Raw genomic sequence first — 15,898 nt, 5'->3', positions numbered from 1 at the left:
ACAACATAGCTAGACAACCAGACTAACCTGGACTTGCAATCAAGATTAACCAAGGCTAACTATGCTATGCCTTAGCTTTCGCTACATATATCCTGGCATAGCCGAGCTAAGCCAGTGCCAATTTTTTGCTCACAGCCGTATCAGTGAAAGTCTTGTACCTTGCAGTGCAGTTGCTGTGCAATGGCAGTGGCCACACATGTGCTTCAAGGTGCGTTCACACGACGAACTATCTCGTCAACAAACCTGACGTCACAACAAGTCAGCGCACTGTCCGGGTCTGAGTTTTACCTATAAGCATTCCTACTTAAAATGCATGTGAAGTGAAGAAATGTGACAAATTTCATTCAGGTCAGTTCAGCGCTTAACAAAGCAGGTAACAAGTGCATTTCATAGGTATTCAAGAATGGAAGTTAAACCCGAGCTAAGCTTTAAATTAATTAAATTCTGGGGTTTCGCGTGCCAAAGTGAAGATATGATTATGAAGCATGCCATAGTGGGGGACTCTGGATTAATTTTCATCACCTGCAGTTTTTCAATGTGCGCCTAATGCACAATACACAAGCATTCTAACATTTCGCCCCCATTGAAATGCAGCCACCGTGGCCGGGATTCGATCCTGTACCCTCAGGCTTAGCAGTGCAATGCCAAAGCCACTAAGCCACCACGGTGGGTCTAACCTATAAAGGGACACTAAAGAGAAAAATGATTTCTTCTGCATCTGTGAATTACCTTTCTACAACACCAAAAATGCTACTCTTACCACAATAAGAGTCTTGGTACACCAGAAAAAGCGCAAGAACAGGACGGGTGGCGACACCTCCTTAAGTTCCCGCACCTAGTCGCTGCGACATCATGGATTTTGATAGCATCTTCTAGGGCCTACTCATTGATATAGCGGTACAGACTAACTACACTATGTTCTAAAGGAATCGAAAATTAAACATGGCAAGTTTCAGGAACATGTACTCAGCCAACGCGGCCCAAATGCGAAAACATATTTTGGAATCCCCGACGTCATACTGATGTACCGCCGTCAGGGTTTCGGCGCGAAATTCAAATACTGATACTTCGACCTTCATTTTCTCATCTAATAAACTGTTATTTTGAAATGACTGCCTGCGGGGTTCTCAAACAATGTCTAAACAGTCTAACTGATTGTTTCGCTTTAGTGTCCCTTTAAGGCACCCTGTTGAAATGGATTAAGTGTATTCTTTGAAGACTTTGTTTGCATTTATTTTGCGGGAAGAGATTAATACTCAAGAAAACATAGGCCAACTACTTGAATTTAGCGCCGAAATCGCAGTGCCAGTATGTCACAAATTTCAATGTGTATTCATCTGCTTGAGCTGCTTTTCACATAAGATAGGTCTTGAAACTTGCCAAGATTATTTGGTTCCTTTACAATGCCGTATAATCCTTGCTTATCGAAAGTCTCTGGCACATCCATGACATCACATAAGCAGGACCTTCAAGGCTGCATCGTTGTCACCATATGGCTTACCTCTGCTGGTGGCAAGGCTTTTCTTTTGAATTTCAGACGTGTAAGGAGTTTCATATGCCGCAGTGGCCAGAAAAAACTGATACTAGAAGGTTTGTTGCCAGAACATAATGCCTGCTCACCGTGCCCGAATGCATTGTACTAAGTGACAACACTTTTTTTAAAAATCTGCATTGCTACAGCATGCTGTAACATGATTAAAACTTGCTTATATGTCACAGTGGAACTGAGCAGACCAAGACTGTGCCTGCAGCCAACGTCTAAAATAGCTGTCAACGATGCCAAACACATGTAAGGATGTGTTGATAGAAGTTCGACCAGGCATGTCCAATTACGTCATTATGTCACTACGATGACATCCATGAAAAGGAAGCATTTAATAGCTAACAGTGAAGACATGTAACAAATAATTGGAGGAATTATGAAAACAAAAGGTTTAAAAGTCTTTTATTCATAGACAGAGGTACCAACATGAATTAGTACATCATCATCATCATCATGTTTTATGTCCACTGCAGGACGAAGGCCTCTCCCTGCGATCTCAAATTACCCCTGTCCTGCGCCAAATGATTCCAACTAGCACCGGCGAATTTCCTAATTTCATCGCTCCACTTAGTCTTTTGTCGTCCTCGATTGCGTTTTCCTTCTCTTGGTACTCATTCTGTAACCCTAATGGTCCAACGGTTATCTAACCGGCGCATTACATGACCTGCCCAGCTCCATTTCTTCCTCTTGATGTCAATTAGAATATTGTCTATACCCGTTTGCTCTCTGATCCAAACCGCTCTTTTTCTGTCTCTTAATGTTATGCCTAGCAATGTTCGTTCCATCGCTCTTTGCGCGGTCCTTAACTTGTTCTCAAACTTCTTTGTCAGTCTCCAAGTTTCTGCCCCATATGTCAGCACTGGTAAAATGCACTGATTGTATTTTCAATGATAATGCTAAGCTTCCAGTCAGGAGCTGGCAATGTCTGCCTTATGCAATCGAACCCATTTTTATTCTGTGAATTGCCTTCTCATGATCAGGGTTCCCTGTGATTAATTGACCTAGGTAAACATATTCCATCACAGACTATAGAGGCCGACTGGTGATCCTGAATTCTTGTTCCTTTGCCCGGCTATTTATCATTATCTTTGTCTTCTGCATATTAATCTTCAACCCCACTCTTACACTCTCTCTGCAGTACACCTGACAGTACACCTGACAATACAGCAACTTATCAAATAGCAAGGGCTTGAGTACAGATTCTTCTAAAACAGAAAAGTAACTGTCAATGAACATTGCTGAAGAAAGCTCCTTTGCTGAGATGCCATTATAGTACATTTTTTGCCAGCTAGAAAACATATGCTGGTCTGAACATCATTCACATGGAACCACTGCTTTCATTTCTAGTCCAGATCATCAAAGTGCTAGCAATGCAGAAGGCTAATGACATCTTATGGCATCAGGCACAATTGTGTGAGAACTCATCTCGTGTGGAACTTATAACATTTCATGTTCACATTTTCCATAGTTTTCTTGCATGTCTTGCTACACAACAACATATAAACTCAACCTAGGAAGGTCAAATGGCTAGTCATAATGGGAAAAACTTCAATTGCATGAGGTCACAAGAATAGGTGTGCCTACTTCCCATCAAGTACTTGATTTTTCATGGAGAAAAATCAGTCAGTGTCGGTCATACTGGCACATTTAATTTAAGCCTACGAGCAGCAAACTGACACGTAAACTAAAAATCACAGGGAGTGCATTAAAATATTTTTTACACTAATGACAACTGATAAAAAGTGAAGCCAGTAGGAATTCTATTAATAATTTTTGGCATGAATTCTTAGAGCACTGCTCAATACAGTAGGTGAGGTAGTCTCTCGCAACCATAGCACGCAAGGGTTTGTTTTAATATATTAAAAGTCAACAATACTATGCAACCGTTGATCACTGCATCTCTGTGTGAAGCAGCTCACAAGAAGCGTGACGGCAGTGAACAAAGTGTTCTGCTTTTTTACCTAAAGCTTGCTTTGAGCACATGCATGAGTACCTGCTTGCAGTTCATGCTGCACAGTGTTAGCGCCAGCTTCCCTCTTAAGTTTGTCACTTGCTTTTAGCATCCCTATAGAGAACAACTAAGGCTGCATGATAAATTTGACTGAATTTCATACATAGCTGCATAAACATCCCACATCTCCAAAATATTAAACTATTGCCACCAAACTGCACATCACAGCTTCATCAAAATTATTGAGCAGCACAGTGTTCGAAAAGAGGATACATCTACAACGTAAATCATTGCTCAGACTTGGCAATACACTCGGACCTCGTTATAACAAAATAGGATATAACAAAATAATAAATGTAACGAAGTAAATGAAATTCCCCTTGAAATTCTCATAGAGATCCATGTATCTAAAGCCTTGTTTTAACGAAGTGAAATTGTCCTGGCAATGGACATAACAAACTAGATTTGTCTCAACTGCTGAGCTAGATACCCGGCCGTTGTGTGTCTAGCGCATCGCTTTCCATGGGATTCTGCACTTGTTCGCCATGGCAATTTGAAACTCCCGCATCAAATACGCATTTGAGCAATACTAGTCTTTCTCACTGCCATGCATAGCTGCACACAAGCAGCAGCAAACTATCACACTTCTCTGCCGACCTCTCTACAGTGCTTGCCTGGCTGCACGAGCCATGCCATGCTGCGGTGCGAAAAGTTAGTGCATTCACTTCTATTGCACTCCCAGCAGGCACGTGCAGCTGAGGTGGCCAGCACGATCTGGGAGGGTCTCTGTCTTTATGTGGCACACTGTGGGGGCTGGCAGCTGGGCATGGCCTCCGAGCTTGGATTGGCACCGGTGCAATCTCAGAGGCCACAAGCCGAAATTTGCTTGTTTCCTCTATCCCAAAGTGGAGCGCTGTGTTGTGTGCCACATGCTGCTCAACCGCGACAAGCCAATTGGAAAGTGGATGTGAAAGGTCGTCACAATGGAACAGAAGGCAGCTAGTTAAAGGCTGTCGCGTCAGGTTCTAAGTCACTTGTTGCACGCGTCGAAGATTCTTTTGTTGATTTATTCAAATTTCATCACATGCGTGACCGTGTAGCAGTTCTGTGGGCCGCAAAGCCATCTTCTTATTTCCATGTTTACAACTGTGCCCCCCATTGAGCATATATTGCAGTTAGTGGCAATAATGTATATGATGAAGTAACGGATATAACAAAGTAATTTCGGCTCTCCCTAAAGCTTTGTTATAACGAGGTTCGATTGTATTTATGTGTTTAATTGTTACTACAGGAAATCAGGTCACAAAAAATTCTTTGTTTATTATTTAATATGGACATTAGAGTGCAAAAACATCACCGGAAAAAGCAGCCAACAGCTCTCTAAATTGAATTGATTTATGTTGCACTACACCCTGCAATTCAGTGAGGCTGCAGCAGAGATTACAGCAAATAGATCAAGTTGGTCATAGGTGCAGCCTTGCTGCTGCGCTGATCTGAGAAGGGCAAAGATAGTGATGCAACATGGAATGTTACTGCCATGTCTTCAAATATTCAATAAAACAAATGTGTAGACTGAACTCATCTGAGCTGAGTCAGTCCAGCAACAAGAGCTAGCATTCAAATGCTCTACCCTGATAGCTGCTTACATTCTTTAATGAACTCAACACAGAAGCTGCCACCCCTGTTCCATGATAAACAAGCAACATCGCATGATGAAGGCCAAACAGAGAAACACCTAGAAAAATTATTTGAATTTTCATTTAGTTCATTGTGTGCCGCAGTTGTTGGCACACATATAATAGTAAAACGAAGCTTAGCTGTAAATATGTTTCAGACAATGCCACATCGGTAGTCCATTGGGGCATGCATTTGTCTGCTGTTGTGCATAGGTTAAAAGCTAGAAGAAGGGGCTTAGTGTATAAACACGCTATGCCAAAACAAGGTGTAATTAGCACCTCAAATTACGTGACGCACACACAATTTAGCATAGGTGTACAACTACTGATGTGTCTCTAATACTACGGGTCACAGCTAGCTTGACACCTTCTAGTCCCCTCACCTCACTGTACATGGTGGTCCTTTATGAAAGGGAACACACAAGCACATGGCCTGTGCTCTGCAGCAGCAGCTTAGAGTGGCAGCAAAAGGAAGCATGTCCACTTTTGGCATCATCTATAGGTGGCTGGAATCGCCTATGGCAAGTGCTTGCTGGACTTAGCTGCACTCTCTCCCCCACATGACTTAGGCGAGGAGCGGGGCTTGCAGTGCCTGTTGCTAGCAAACTGCGCTTGTACGAGCGCACTGGAAACATGGAAGTGCTAACATAATATATATACTCATATAAGGGCTGCACTTGTTTTTTCTAGAATCTTTTCAAGAATGAGGCCGACGACGGCCCATTAAAGGTTCATACTGTTTCCGCAGCTGTAGCAGAGGGTAAGAGAGGGGCAAATTACATGTTGTAAACATCTTTATTATTGTATTTTACCGACTCAAACAGGGCTCCCTTCTCTAGAGGCGAAGTGCCACTAATCTGACTGGAAACACTGCCAACACAGCCGACACAAAAGAAATAATGGTGTTGTGGCGCCCACCTGAGTGGCATTGACAAAAAAAAGCAACTAGTGCCATCTATTGGCAGTGGAACTAACTATGCTTTCCGGCAAGATGTTTAGATTTTTTTCAAAAATTCTGCCCTTGAAAGTGGGGATGCGGCCCTTGGTCGAGCGTAGACGGTATGCCCAGTAGTAATTAGGTACTCTCAGCATATTTTAATGGGTGAGAATTCCAGGACTACTCCCCTCGGAAATCTGTCTGTCCGTCTGTTTGAAACTTGTGACACAATGTGCACCGTAGGTATAAATGGGGCACTGTAGGGGTTTATATGAGAATGCCTTGCAACTTCGTATGACTGTTGAGGTTTATGATTATGAGTGAGTACTCACAGGTATTAGTTGTAATTAAGCAAGTAAAATATCAATGAAATTACGATGAAAATTTTTAAGCATAGTTACAATTAATGAAGGGTAGGGAGGCTAATTGAAATAAAATTATTATAAAATAGTGAAATCAGCAGTAATTACAATTAGATTAACAATTAGTATCATTTAGGCCACATAAGATTATTATTGCATAATTAACATATCAGATAAATAATTATGTAATAATTAGTCAACAATTATTTATTGTTCAATGAAATTATCAAACATGCAACTGTCTCAATCATACCATTACTTAAGCCTATGAATAAATTAGGCATCATTATTTGTGTGATGGCAACACTTGCTTAATTGTGTTTAGTTACCGCTGCCAAAGTTTCAACCGAGGGTATCGCTTTCTCTCCCGAGTCACTCCGAATCAGGTGACGTTTATTCACGCTATGTAAGGAAGCAGGCAGCCAGAGCTGCGTCCTGTAAAAATTTCGCTTGGAGTGCTTACTAACTACTGGGCATATGTTGGTACTTCAATGTTTCCAGTGTGCTAGCAGCAGATGCTTCGCCGCAGGCCCTGTTCCTTGAGCATCCGTCTAATGAGGGATGGAGATTAGCAGGCGCCTGCCTTTCAGCCGTGTCTGGTTAATCTGGTTGCCAACAATATATAAAGCCAAAAGCATATGCGATTCCTCTTACTGCCACTTGTTGGCACTCCAAACAGCCACTCCAGAGCACAGGGCATGTGCTCGCATGTCCCCTTTAATAAAGGACCATTGTGTATATTTACAACAGAGATGTTGACAGAAAGTGTATGTCAAAGCCAAAAAAAAATGTGCATTAAAAACAGCAATATAAACATGTCCTTCAGTCAACCACTGTACATCAATATGCTAACGTCCGCATATGGTCACACATAATGCACTGCCGCAGAAGCAAAATCAAGAGGACCGGATTATGTTGTGCATATGCCACGGACAAAAAGCTAGAGAACTATCAATACGATGAAGTCTCAACAGGCACACGAAGAGTCTGAATCAGATCGATCATTGGCGTGACGTAACATGACAGAGCGTGAGCGCTCCTCTGATTGCCAGTGTGCTGGTGTCATCATGGGCTTGCTGTTTTTTAGCTTGTGGGCCAAGGTCATGAAGATGGCCTCTATATGGTCTGACTCACTCTCGTCCATGGCCGATGTCTCAAAGAGGGGCATGTTGTGCATATCAGCAAACTTTTGTGCCATGTTGGTGCTCACTGCAGCCTGTAAATATTCAGGCAAATTACTGCATGTCACATTATGAGAAGGTAAAAGACTAATAACACCCCTTTGTCATGATCTTCATGCTTTCCCAACCACACATGCACAGTGTTGATAACTTGATCGAAGGAAGTGTAGGCCCATTTTAAAGCCCCACCAGAGTTTCTGGTCTTACTGTGCCTATCTTGCAGGCAAGTTGAAAACTACAGTTTTGATTTCTATGTAGCTGTACCTCTCTCTGGCAGATACTTCTAAGTGAAGTAAAATGAAGTTTTATTCAAAGTGTAGCATTTGTACAGTACACTTTAGGAGAAGGGCAAAAGGCAAAATGCCAGACGAGGCCCATTCCCCTACAATCAGTTGTAGCATTTGACAGACAGCAGCAAACACACTTCACTACATAGTGAACATAAAGCACAGACAGTTTCACAATATGAAGACACGCATTGAATAACATCATGTAAGATCTGACGGCACTTTCACTGAACACATACCTATACTACTTTTTGTAATGTAGCAACCACTAACACTCTCTCTATAAGCCCTAAAATAAGTACTCTGATAGATGATGTCTTCAATGTGTTTGTTAATCTTAAGAAAATGTGTAAGTTGAAATTCAACCGTTTGTGCTCCATAGTTCGTTCTTATCTGTGGTGTTTTTCGAGAGACATGCCTCAACTCATAACTGGTTTGCGGGCGTGATTTCAGGTTTGAAAAGATTTTGCCTTTATTATTAGCTGCACAATATGACTACTGCATGACAGTAGGCTATTAGTTGTTTTATATTCATTATACACAGAGAACTGAAATGTGTGGCCGAGCTCTCGGAATATGGTATGTTGGCAACGGCTCTTATTGCTCTCTTTTGAAGGATAAAGAGTGAGTTGAGGTTTGCATTACTTGTATGAGCCCAGGCCAAGAAACAGTAATGCAAATGAAATTGACTGAGCATGAAGTTGTTTTTTTATCCATAGTGGCAGGAGGCACTCAAATTTTTGAATTATTCAGACAGATGGAGAAACTTTTGATTGGATATTTCTAATGTGTTCTGTCCAAGAAAGTTGTTCATGGATAGTGACACCCAGTAATTTGGCCGGTATGACACACTCAATTACATTGCCTGAAAATGTTACACTGAGGTTATTGCTGATGTGTTCGTGTTTATTTTTAGGCATGAACATATACTTTGTTCTTTTAACATTTAGTTGCAGCCTACTTGCACTGAGCCCCATTGCCAATTCATTCAACCAAGCATTTGCATTTTTGGTTATCAGATTCACACTGTACCTGCTAAAATATGGTGGCGTTGTCTGCATATAATACCATTTTAGGCATATTTGGAATGTTTATTATATTGCTGACATACAAAAGGAACAGTGTGGGCCCCAAGATTGAGCCCTGCACACTAACTTCAATAGATTTCAAATGTGAAGAAAATGCATTTGTGTGCATCACAATCTGGAGGTTAGGTAACTAGCGAATAGTGACAGTGGTGTTCCTCTTATACCATAGCAAGGTAATCTGCGCAAGAGTGTCTCATAGTTTATTGAGTTGAATGCCTTCTTGAAACCCACAAGCAGGCCAAAGGTAAGGAGTTTTTCTTCTATATCAATAATAATTTTCACTTTTATGCTAATTAATGCCATTTCAGGTGATTTTCCTTTCTGCCAATCATATTGTTCTTCTGCAATAATGTTATTTTTATGCAGAAACTCAATCAGTTTGATGTTTATAACAGTTTCAGAAATTATAGAGAATATGGGCAGGATAGATACAGGTCAATAATTATTAAGGTCATCATAGCTGCCATTTTTATGAATGACACGCACTCACGATTTTTAACTCCAAGAATTTTTTAAAGTAGAAAAACTTGATTACATATATATAAAAATATTGGTGCTATTATATCACATATTGTTCTTATGGCTTCAGCTTTAATATTGTCAATTCTGGTGGAGCTATTACTCCGTAGTAATGCAATATGATTCTTAATTTCTTTTGTGGTTGTAGGAGCAAAAAATATTCTTCTCAGTGTATTAAATGTTATTTTAAATATGCCCAGGATTACTGACGGTATCTTTAGCATTGATTTTTTTCTACTTGTAAAAAAATAACCACTAAATTTGTTGGCGAGCATTTCACATGCGTGTGTTCTACCATCTAGCAGAATGTCACTTGGGATTGTACTCTTTGTTTTTGACAGCAAAGTATTGAATACTTTCCATATTTGACGTAGTAGTTCTTTAGTTTTTAGTAGTTCTGTAGTTGTTTTTTTTTCTCTTTATGCTTTTCATATTTGTTGGGGATCAGATTTATCAGCAATAGTACTCTTCCTTTGCCTTTTTGAGATCTGCGGCTAACTTATTTGTGGATTCCTTGAACTATTTCGAGATATTTAGATGTTTTTTTTGTTAATAAACTAAAGAGCTTATTCTTATGCTGTATTCTTTTTTTTCACCCAGGGTTTTTTCACCTTTTTATATTTAGTGTGCCGTACCACAGGAAAACCGCACCGTAGGCATGTAATATTGTCTTTAAGAAAATAGAATAAGAAAAGGTGTGTCATGTTGACAATATGCATGGCTGGCCAGGCTAGGCATACACCAGAGCTACAAGAAAAGCTACCAGGATGACTAAGTTTAACACAAGACCAATGTTTACAGCAAAAAATCTGTACTAAGCCACTATATCCTGGCGGAGCACAGAACGTAACCACTCATGAATGCGAAAAGGCATTCGCATCGAAAAAGGCATCCCTACAACATAGCGGCCCTAGTGCTTCACTACATTGTGGTATTCCTATGCCCAATGGCACATCAGAAATGAAGTTGACTTGAGGTATGGTAGCGCAAGAAGTAGTTATGATAGAACTTCTATTGCAGAACTTTGTGCAGTCTAAACAAAAAGCATTTTGTATTCAAGTTATTCTTGGCTCTTTCTTCTTTTGACGTCTAGAGATGTCTAGCAGAGACCAATTTTTGAAAAAATTTAAGTCTTGACAAAACAATTAGTAAAATAATCAAGACACTGCTTTTGAAATTTGCGTAATTGAAAAGAATGTTTATTTAACTGCCTTGCTATGTATCACATTTTAATCGAAACTCAACAGTCTCTCCAGAGAAAAAATGTGCAAAATCTACGTAGAACAGGCCCCTTTCTCATAACCAACAGAAAGTTTAGTTCATTTTGAAACAGATAACAATAGCTGCAATGGTTGTCACAAGCTGAAATACAGATTGACAAGCAAGGACAGCTTACAAATGATTAATACCAATGTTCACTGAAAGAACAGAACAGTTTAAAACGCTCGGTGCACACATACACGAGGTGCTACCCAAAAGTTCAGGGAATTTGAAAAGCGTGAGCAAACTAAGAGTGGTACACATTTCCGCCACTAGATGTGGCTAGCAGTATGCCTTGTGGATCGATGTGCTGAACGACTTGCATCTAAGAAGTAGTGTTGTTTTGCAGTGCAATGTTTCACTGATTTGGTGCACTTCTCAGCAACCAATATGGCAGACTTAAGGAGCAAAAGATTTGCATGAGTAGACGCATGAGTAGATGCCATGAGCCAAAGTAGGACGTTTTTACGGCGTAAACGCTTTAAAGAAGGTCGAATGTGTGTTGACGACAATGAGCGTTCTGGACGCCCATCAACGAGGACAACCCCGGAAACGATAGCAGAAGTATGTAAGGCTGTCCTTGCAAATTGCAGGCTAATTATAAAGGATGTCTGTAACATTGTAGCACAATCGTACGGCACAGTTCAACGAATTTTGTTGGGTGTTTTGAACACGAGGCACATTTCTGCAAAATTTGTTCCAAGACTGCTCAGTGACAACAGAAGCTGCACCTTGATCATGACAATGCGCCCACTTGCACATCACTCGTTCCACAGTTCCTGACTTCCAAATGAATCAGTACTTCCACACCCACCCTATTCACCTGACTTTGCCCCTTGTGACATTTCCGTGTTCACAAAGTTGAAGTTGAGGCTGAAAGAACATTGGCTTCACCCTGCTGAAGAGATCCAGTCATAGTCGCAGGTGTTCCTTAACACACCATCACCTGGAGAGTTCGACGAATGTATGGAATCATGGCAAAACCGCTGGGAGCGGTGTACACATGCTCAAGGGGACTATTTTGAAGGAGACAGTGCTGATTAGGCGATACAGTGAACACATCTTTTTTTTTTTTTAACTGAATTCCTGAAACTTTTGGGTAGTACCTTGTACATCAGCATTAGCAGTTCTCAGCATCTCAATAATATGTCTGGCTCAGCAGCAACCTTGATTCAAGTGCTCGGATCTGCCACAAAACAAATCTCATCTGCCTCTTTTAATAGCGTCCGTGGCACATGCACTATGGCACATTGTGGGAAATTTGCTTCTTTGATAATGTGCAAAGTTGCAAGAAGGAACAAAAAACACAATGTCTATTCTGACTGAGTGTGTTGGCATACAGGCAAGGTTAGCCTTGCAGAAGGTGCTGGCACTGTTCCACCTAAATGTATGTTCTGTTTACTTTCTCTTTAATTTTACTTTCAGGGCCATGAATGGTATGGTGGTACAGGAGAACATAAACTGCTTGTAATGTTCACAGGCCACATTTTCAGACTGAACAATTGTTTTCATTCTTTCTATCCATCGATGGCTCACATGACAACACATCTGTGCATTGCTTTGATTGGTCATTTATCAAGATGGCGACAAAATTAACAGGGCCGAAAAAAAGATTATTCTGACAAAATATGACCCGATGTTCTTTATAGCAATCATTCTGCCCTGTAATGGTATGTGCCTCTTGGAGTGGAACAAACAAATGCAAGCACTTCTAACTGTAGCTGTGCATCTCCTAATAAGTGCAGCCAAGCCTTGTTTATAACAAAGTCACATCTGCCAAAAATGTACCTTTGTTGTGTTTGATATCTGTTATAAGTATACATGCTGAGGTTGGTGGAAAATAATAACAATAATAATAAAAATAAATGCAAACACACAATGCTTTTTATGGGCCAGCAACAGGTCTCCTGTTGTCTTGAATGACCCGTTGGCAATGTTTCTGTGCCGATACATGGCATGTGAACAATACCATATTACATAAGAACTTTGCACTATCTTTAGCATGCAACTGTTTCATTGCTGTGATCACACAGGTCAGGCACGTTGGCTTGCCAGCAGGACCAGCCAAACCAAATTGTTACCCAAAAAGAGCCCACGTACACAATGTGCTGTTTCCAGTTGTTCATGATGAGCATTTGACATTTTTGCTACCAGAATACATACAAGTGGGCTGCCAAGTGAACAAATATTTGTTTCCCTGTAACCCATATTGTCTTGCATCTTGCACTTCTGGTTTTGTTATAGCAGTAGAATACTCAATGAAAAAAAGAAGGGCCAACAAAGTTTTGATTTAGAAGTTCGTTATATCCATATTGAAGTATGACTACCAGCAGCGTTAGGCTTCATATAGCTTTAGTTGGTAGATGTCGCAAGAACAGTTTGGTGTGGTGAAACAGTTAACCTACCTTGTCTTTGCAATCACACTTGTTACCAACAAGGATGCGAGGAATGTCAGAGGTGAGTTGGTGCTCATCGCATTCCTCTACCCAAAGGGGCAGGCTCTGGTAGGATGCCATCCTCGTGACATCGTAGACAAACACCACCGCATGCACATTGCGGTAGTAGTGCTGTACCATGCTTTTGCGAAACCTTTCCTGGCCAGCTGTGTCCCACAGCTGAAGCTGCATTTAAACAATGAATGAAAAAGTGCACCAAAGCCTCACTCATATGATTGTCAAGGTACAGGCAGGGAACTAATATTTATGAAAGTACTTCTTAGGATATGAGAAGATTACCAGGGAATTTGTTCTCACAGCACAACTTGCAGTTGCTTTTAAATTTCAGGAACAAAACTGTGTCCTTCTCGCTATAATGAACTGATTAACATGCTGCTTCTTTCATCTTCAGCCATTTAGGTTCATCTAGTTTGGTTTGTGTATTGCATGAAGATTCCTTATAAAGATAGAAATAAGCTAGCTCACATAGCGCAGCAGCCATGTTGGCACATGAGCATGTATGACCTCACATAAGGGTAACAATGTTTTTCTGCAGAGTTGCTGTGGTGCAGTGTTAACACAGATTACCTAATGAAACAGTTTAGTCCTATGTATGTGCACCTATTTCTGTGTTTAGAAAACTATGCAGCGAGAACTGTCCTGCACAATAAATCACCTTGGAATGAACATCAAAACAATATCAGTAGCTTTATAAAGTAAAGTGGTGTTCTGTACATTAAGAAGTTTAATGAGATTCAAAACACGTTTGGCTATGCAGTATCTGGACCTTGATGACTGTTTAGCATGTTGTGTTGCATTGCATAGTTGTATCACAAGTGCTGACAGCTGTTTTTTGGACTGCATAAAATGGTTTGCCAAAATGCAGAGCATGCTTGGGGTGTCCTATACATATACTATAACCCATACTTCAATATAAGGGAACTTCACTGTTTTTTTATACAAGGGCTGTTCTGCCTGAAAAAAAGCTTTTTCAATACCAGAATTTCCTTGTATCTGATCTGGTATGGGAAGATAATTGCATTGCTAAATGAAATTTTATTTTTACATAGCATTAGCATGACAGTTGATGTTGCTGAAGTGGCTGATTCTCCTAGGCAACATATTATATGCAATATGTTATGTGCAATAGTATTGGTAGAGTGAACTGTACATTACATAGCGATTTCTATCTTTTCTTTCATATCATGCACATTACAGAGGACCCTCCCTCCTCCCACACAAAAGTTTGTAGTCATAGACATAACAGCTCTGCAGACAGCTTTACTCTATATAAGAAAAACCACTAAGCATTAAAAGAATCTGCACTGCATACAGCAGTCACAGCTTTATTTCAATTTTTTTTCTCAATGCTGAACGCACTTGGTCACCGTATCATGCAGCTGACAGTGATCAAACGCACTTCGTGCCAGAGAAAAGTGCCTTTTCAGACGCAGTTTTGATGATGCACTGACAAGAGTTTACTGGAACCTTCAATGTGAACACTGATATAATCAAACATCTGAAACACTGCAAGAAGCGCCACACAAACTGGTATATGCCAGGTTTTGCAACTGTTACATGTGTGAACACCTAAAGTGCGCTAGGGCAGCGTGCGACGTGCTGATTATCCTGGTCATAATACCAGCAAAACAAAATATGCGAATTCACACGGGGCACACTATCACAATCGAACTCGATCCATATCACCTTTCTCAATCGCGATTAGCTCCTTTGTACAAGCCACTGAAGGGAGCCAATCGTGATGGAGAAATTCGATCCGGATCGGACTCGATCGCGATCGAAAATGCACCGCGTGACCACTGTCATTCTAGCCGCTCTAGCCAGCGATAGTTCCGGCAACGATGTAATGGTTGTTTAAAAGAAAATAGAAACAAAATGATCAAATAAACAAGAAATAAATGCTGTCAATGACAATCATCTACGTAAACAAACATAAGATACAGTACGGTTCGTGCGCTCTGAGGAAACTTGTCAACTCATAAGTACTTTACGCGTGTAAGAGGAAATAGGAAAATCAGGGTAAGAGAAAAATTAATTCGCAGCCGCGCATATACGGCAGCAAGTACGTGCCTTTAATATTTACATACCTTAATCTGCTCACCGTCTACTTCCACTGTCCTTTCGCGAAAGTCGACTCCAATGGTAGCCTCCGTTTTAGCAGGAAACTTGCCGCAACAGAAGCGGTAAGTCAGACACGTCTTGCCCACATTTGTGTCTCCAATCACGATGATCTTGAATATGCGCTTCTGCTTCTCGACGCTCACCCTGTTTGGAGAGCCTACAGGCGATTTCTCTGCCATGCTCTTCCAGCAAAAGTCCTTACGTAACCAAGGAGCTCGGCGCTTTCACCGTTCCTTGTCGCTTCGGTGCTCGCACCAAAACAAACGCAGCTGTTGGACGCGCCCCGGCACGTCAACTTTTACAAGATTAAGCGTTAAGCAGCTGCCGTCGCGAAACACAAGCGATCCAGAAAATAACAATGGGTGCTTTCGTCCAATCTACCGGCCAGGTCACGGAAGCGTACAACCGTGGGACGTGTCAAGCGGTACCTTTGTCACAAGAACATCGGTTTCGATACCCCATTTCGAGACCATTGAGACGCCATGTTTCATTACGGCTTGACTGATGATGATAAACA

At 41.0% G+C, this 15,898-nt stretch overlaps 1 protein-coding gene across 1 annotated transcript; it reads right to left on the bottom strand.

The window, feature by feature from the left end:
* Window positions 1-1,928: 1,928 nt before the first annotated feature.
* Window positions 1,929-15,885, bottom strand: LOC142578833 (ras-related protein Rab-33B-like). Its single transcript, XM_075688456.1, has 3 exons — window positions 15,348-15,885; window positions 13,210-13,425; window positions 1,929-7,685 (listed from the first exon to the last, which is right to left on the bottom strand). The coding sequence occupies exons 1-3, from the start codon at window positions 15,558-15,560 to the stop codon at window positions 7,437-7,439; spliced, it is 678 nt and encodes a 225-aa protein (XP_075544571.1). The 5' UTR covers window positions 15,561-15,885; the 3' UTR covers window positions 1,929-7,436.
* Between the last annotated feature and the right edge of the window lie 13 nt (window positions 15,886-15,898).

This window comes from Dermacentor variabilis, chromosome 4, assembly GCF_050947875.1.
Source record: "Dermacentor variabilis isolate Ectoservices chromosome 4, ASM5094787v1, whole genome shotgun sequence".
NCBI classification, from domain to species: Eukaryota; Metazoa; Arthropoda; class Arachnida; order Ixodida; family Ixodidae; genus Dermacentor; species Dermacentor variabilis.
This window is presented reverse-complemented; position numbering and strand designations above follow the sequence as displayed.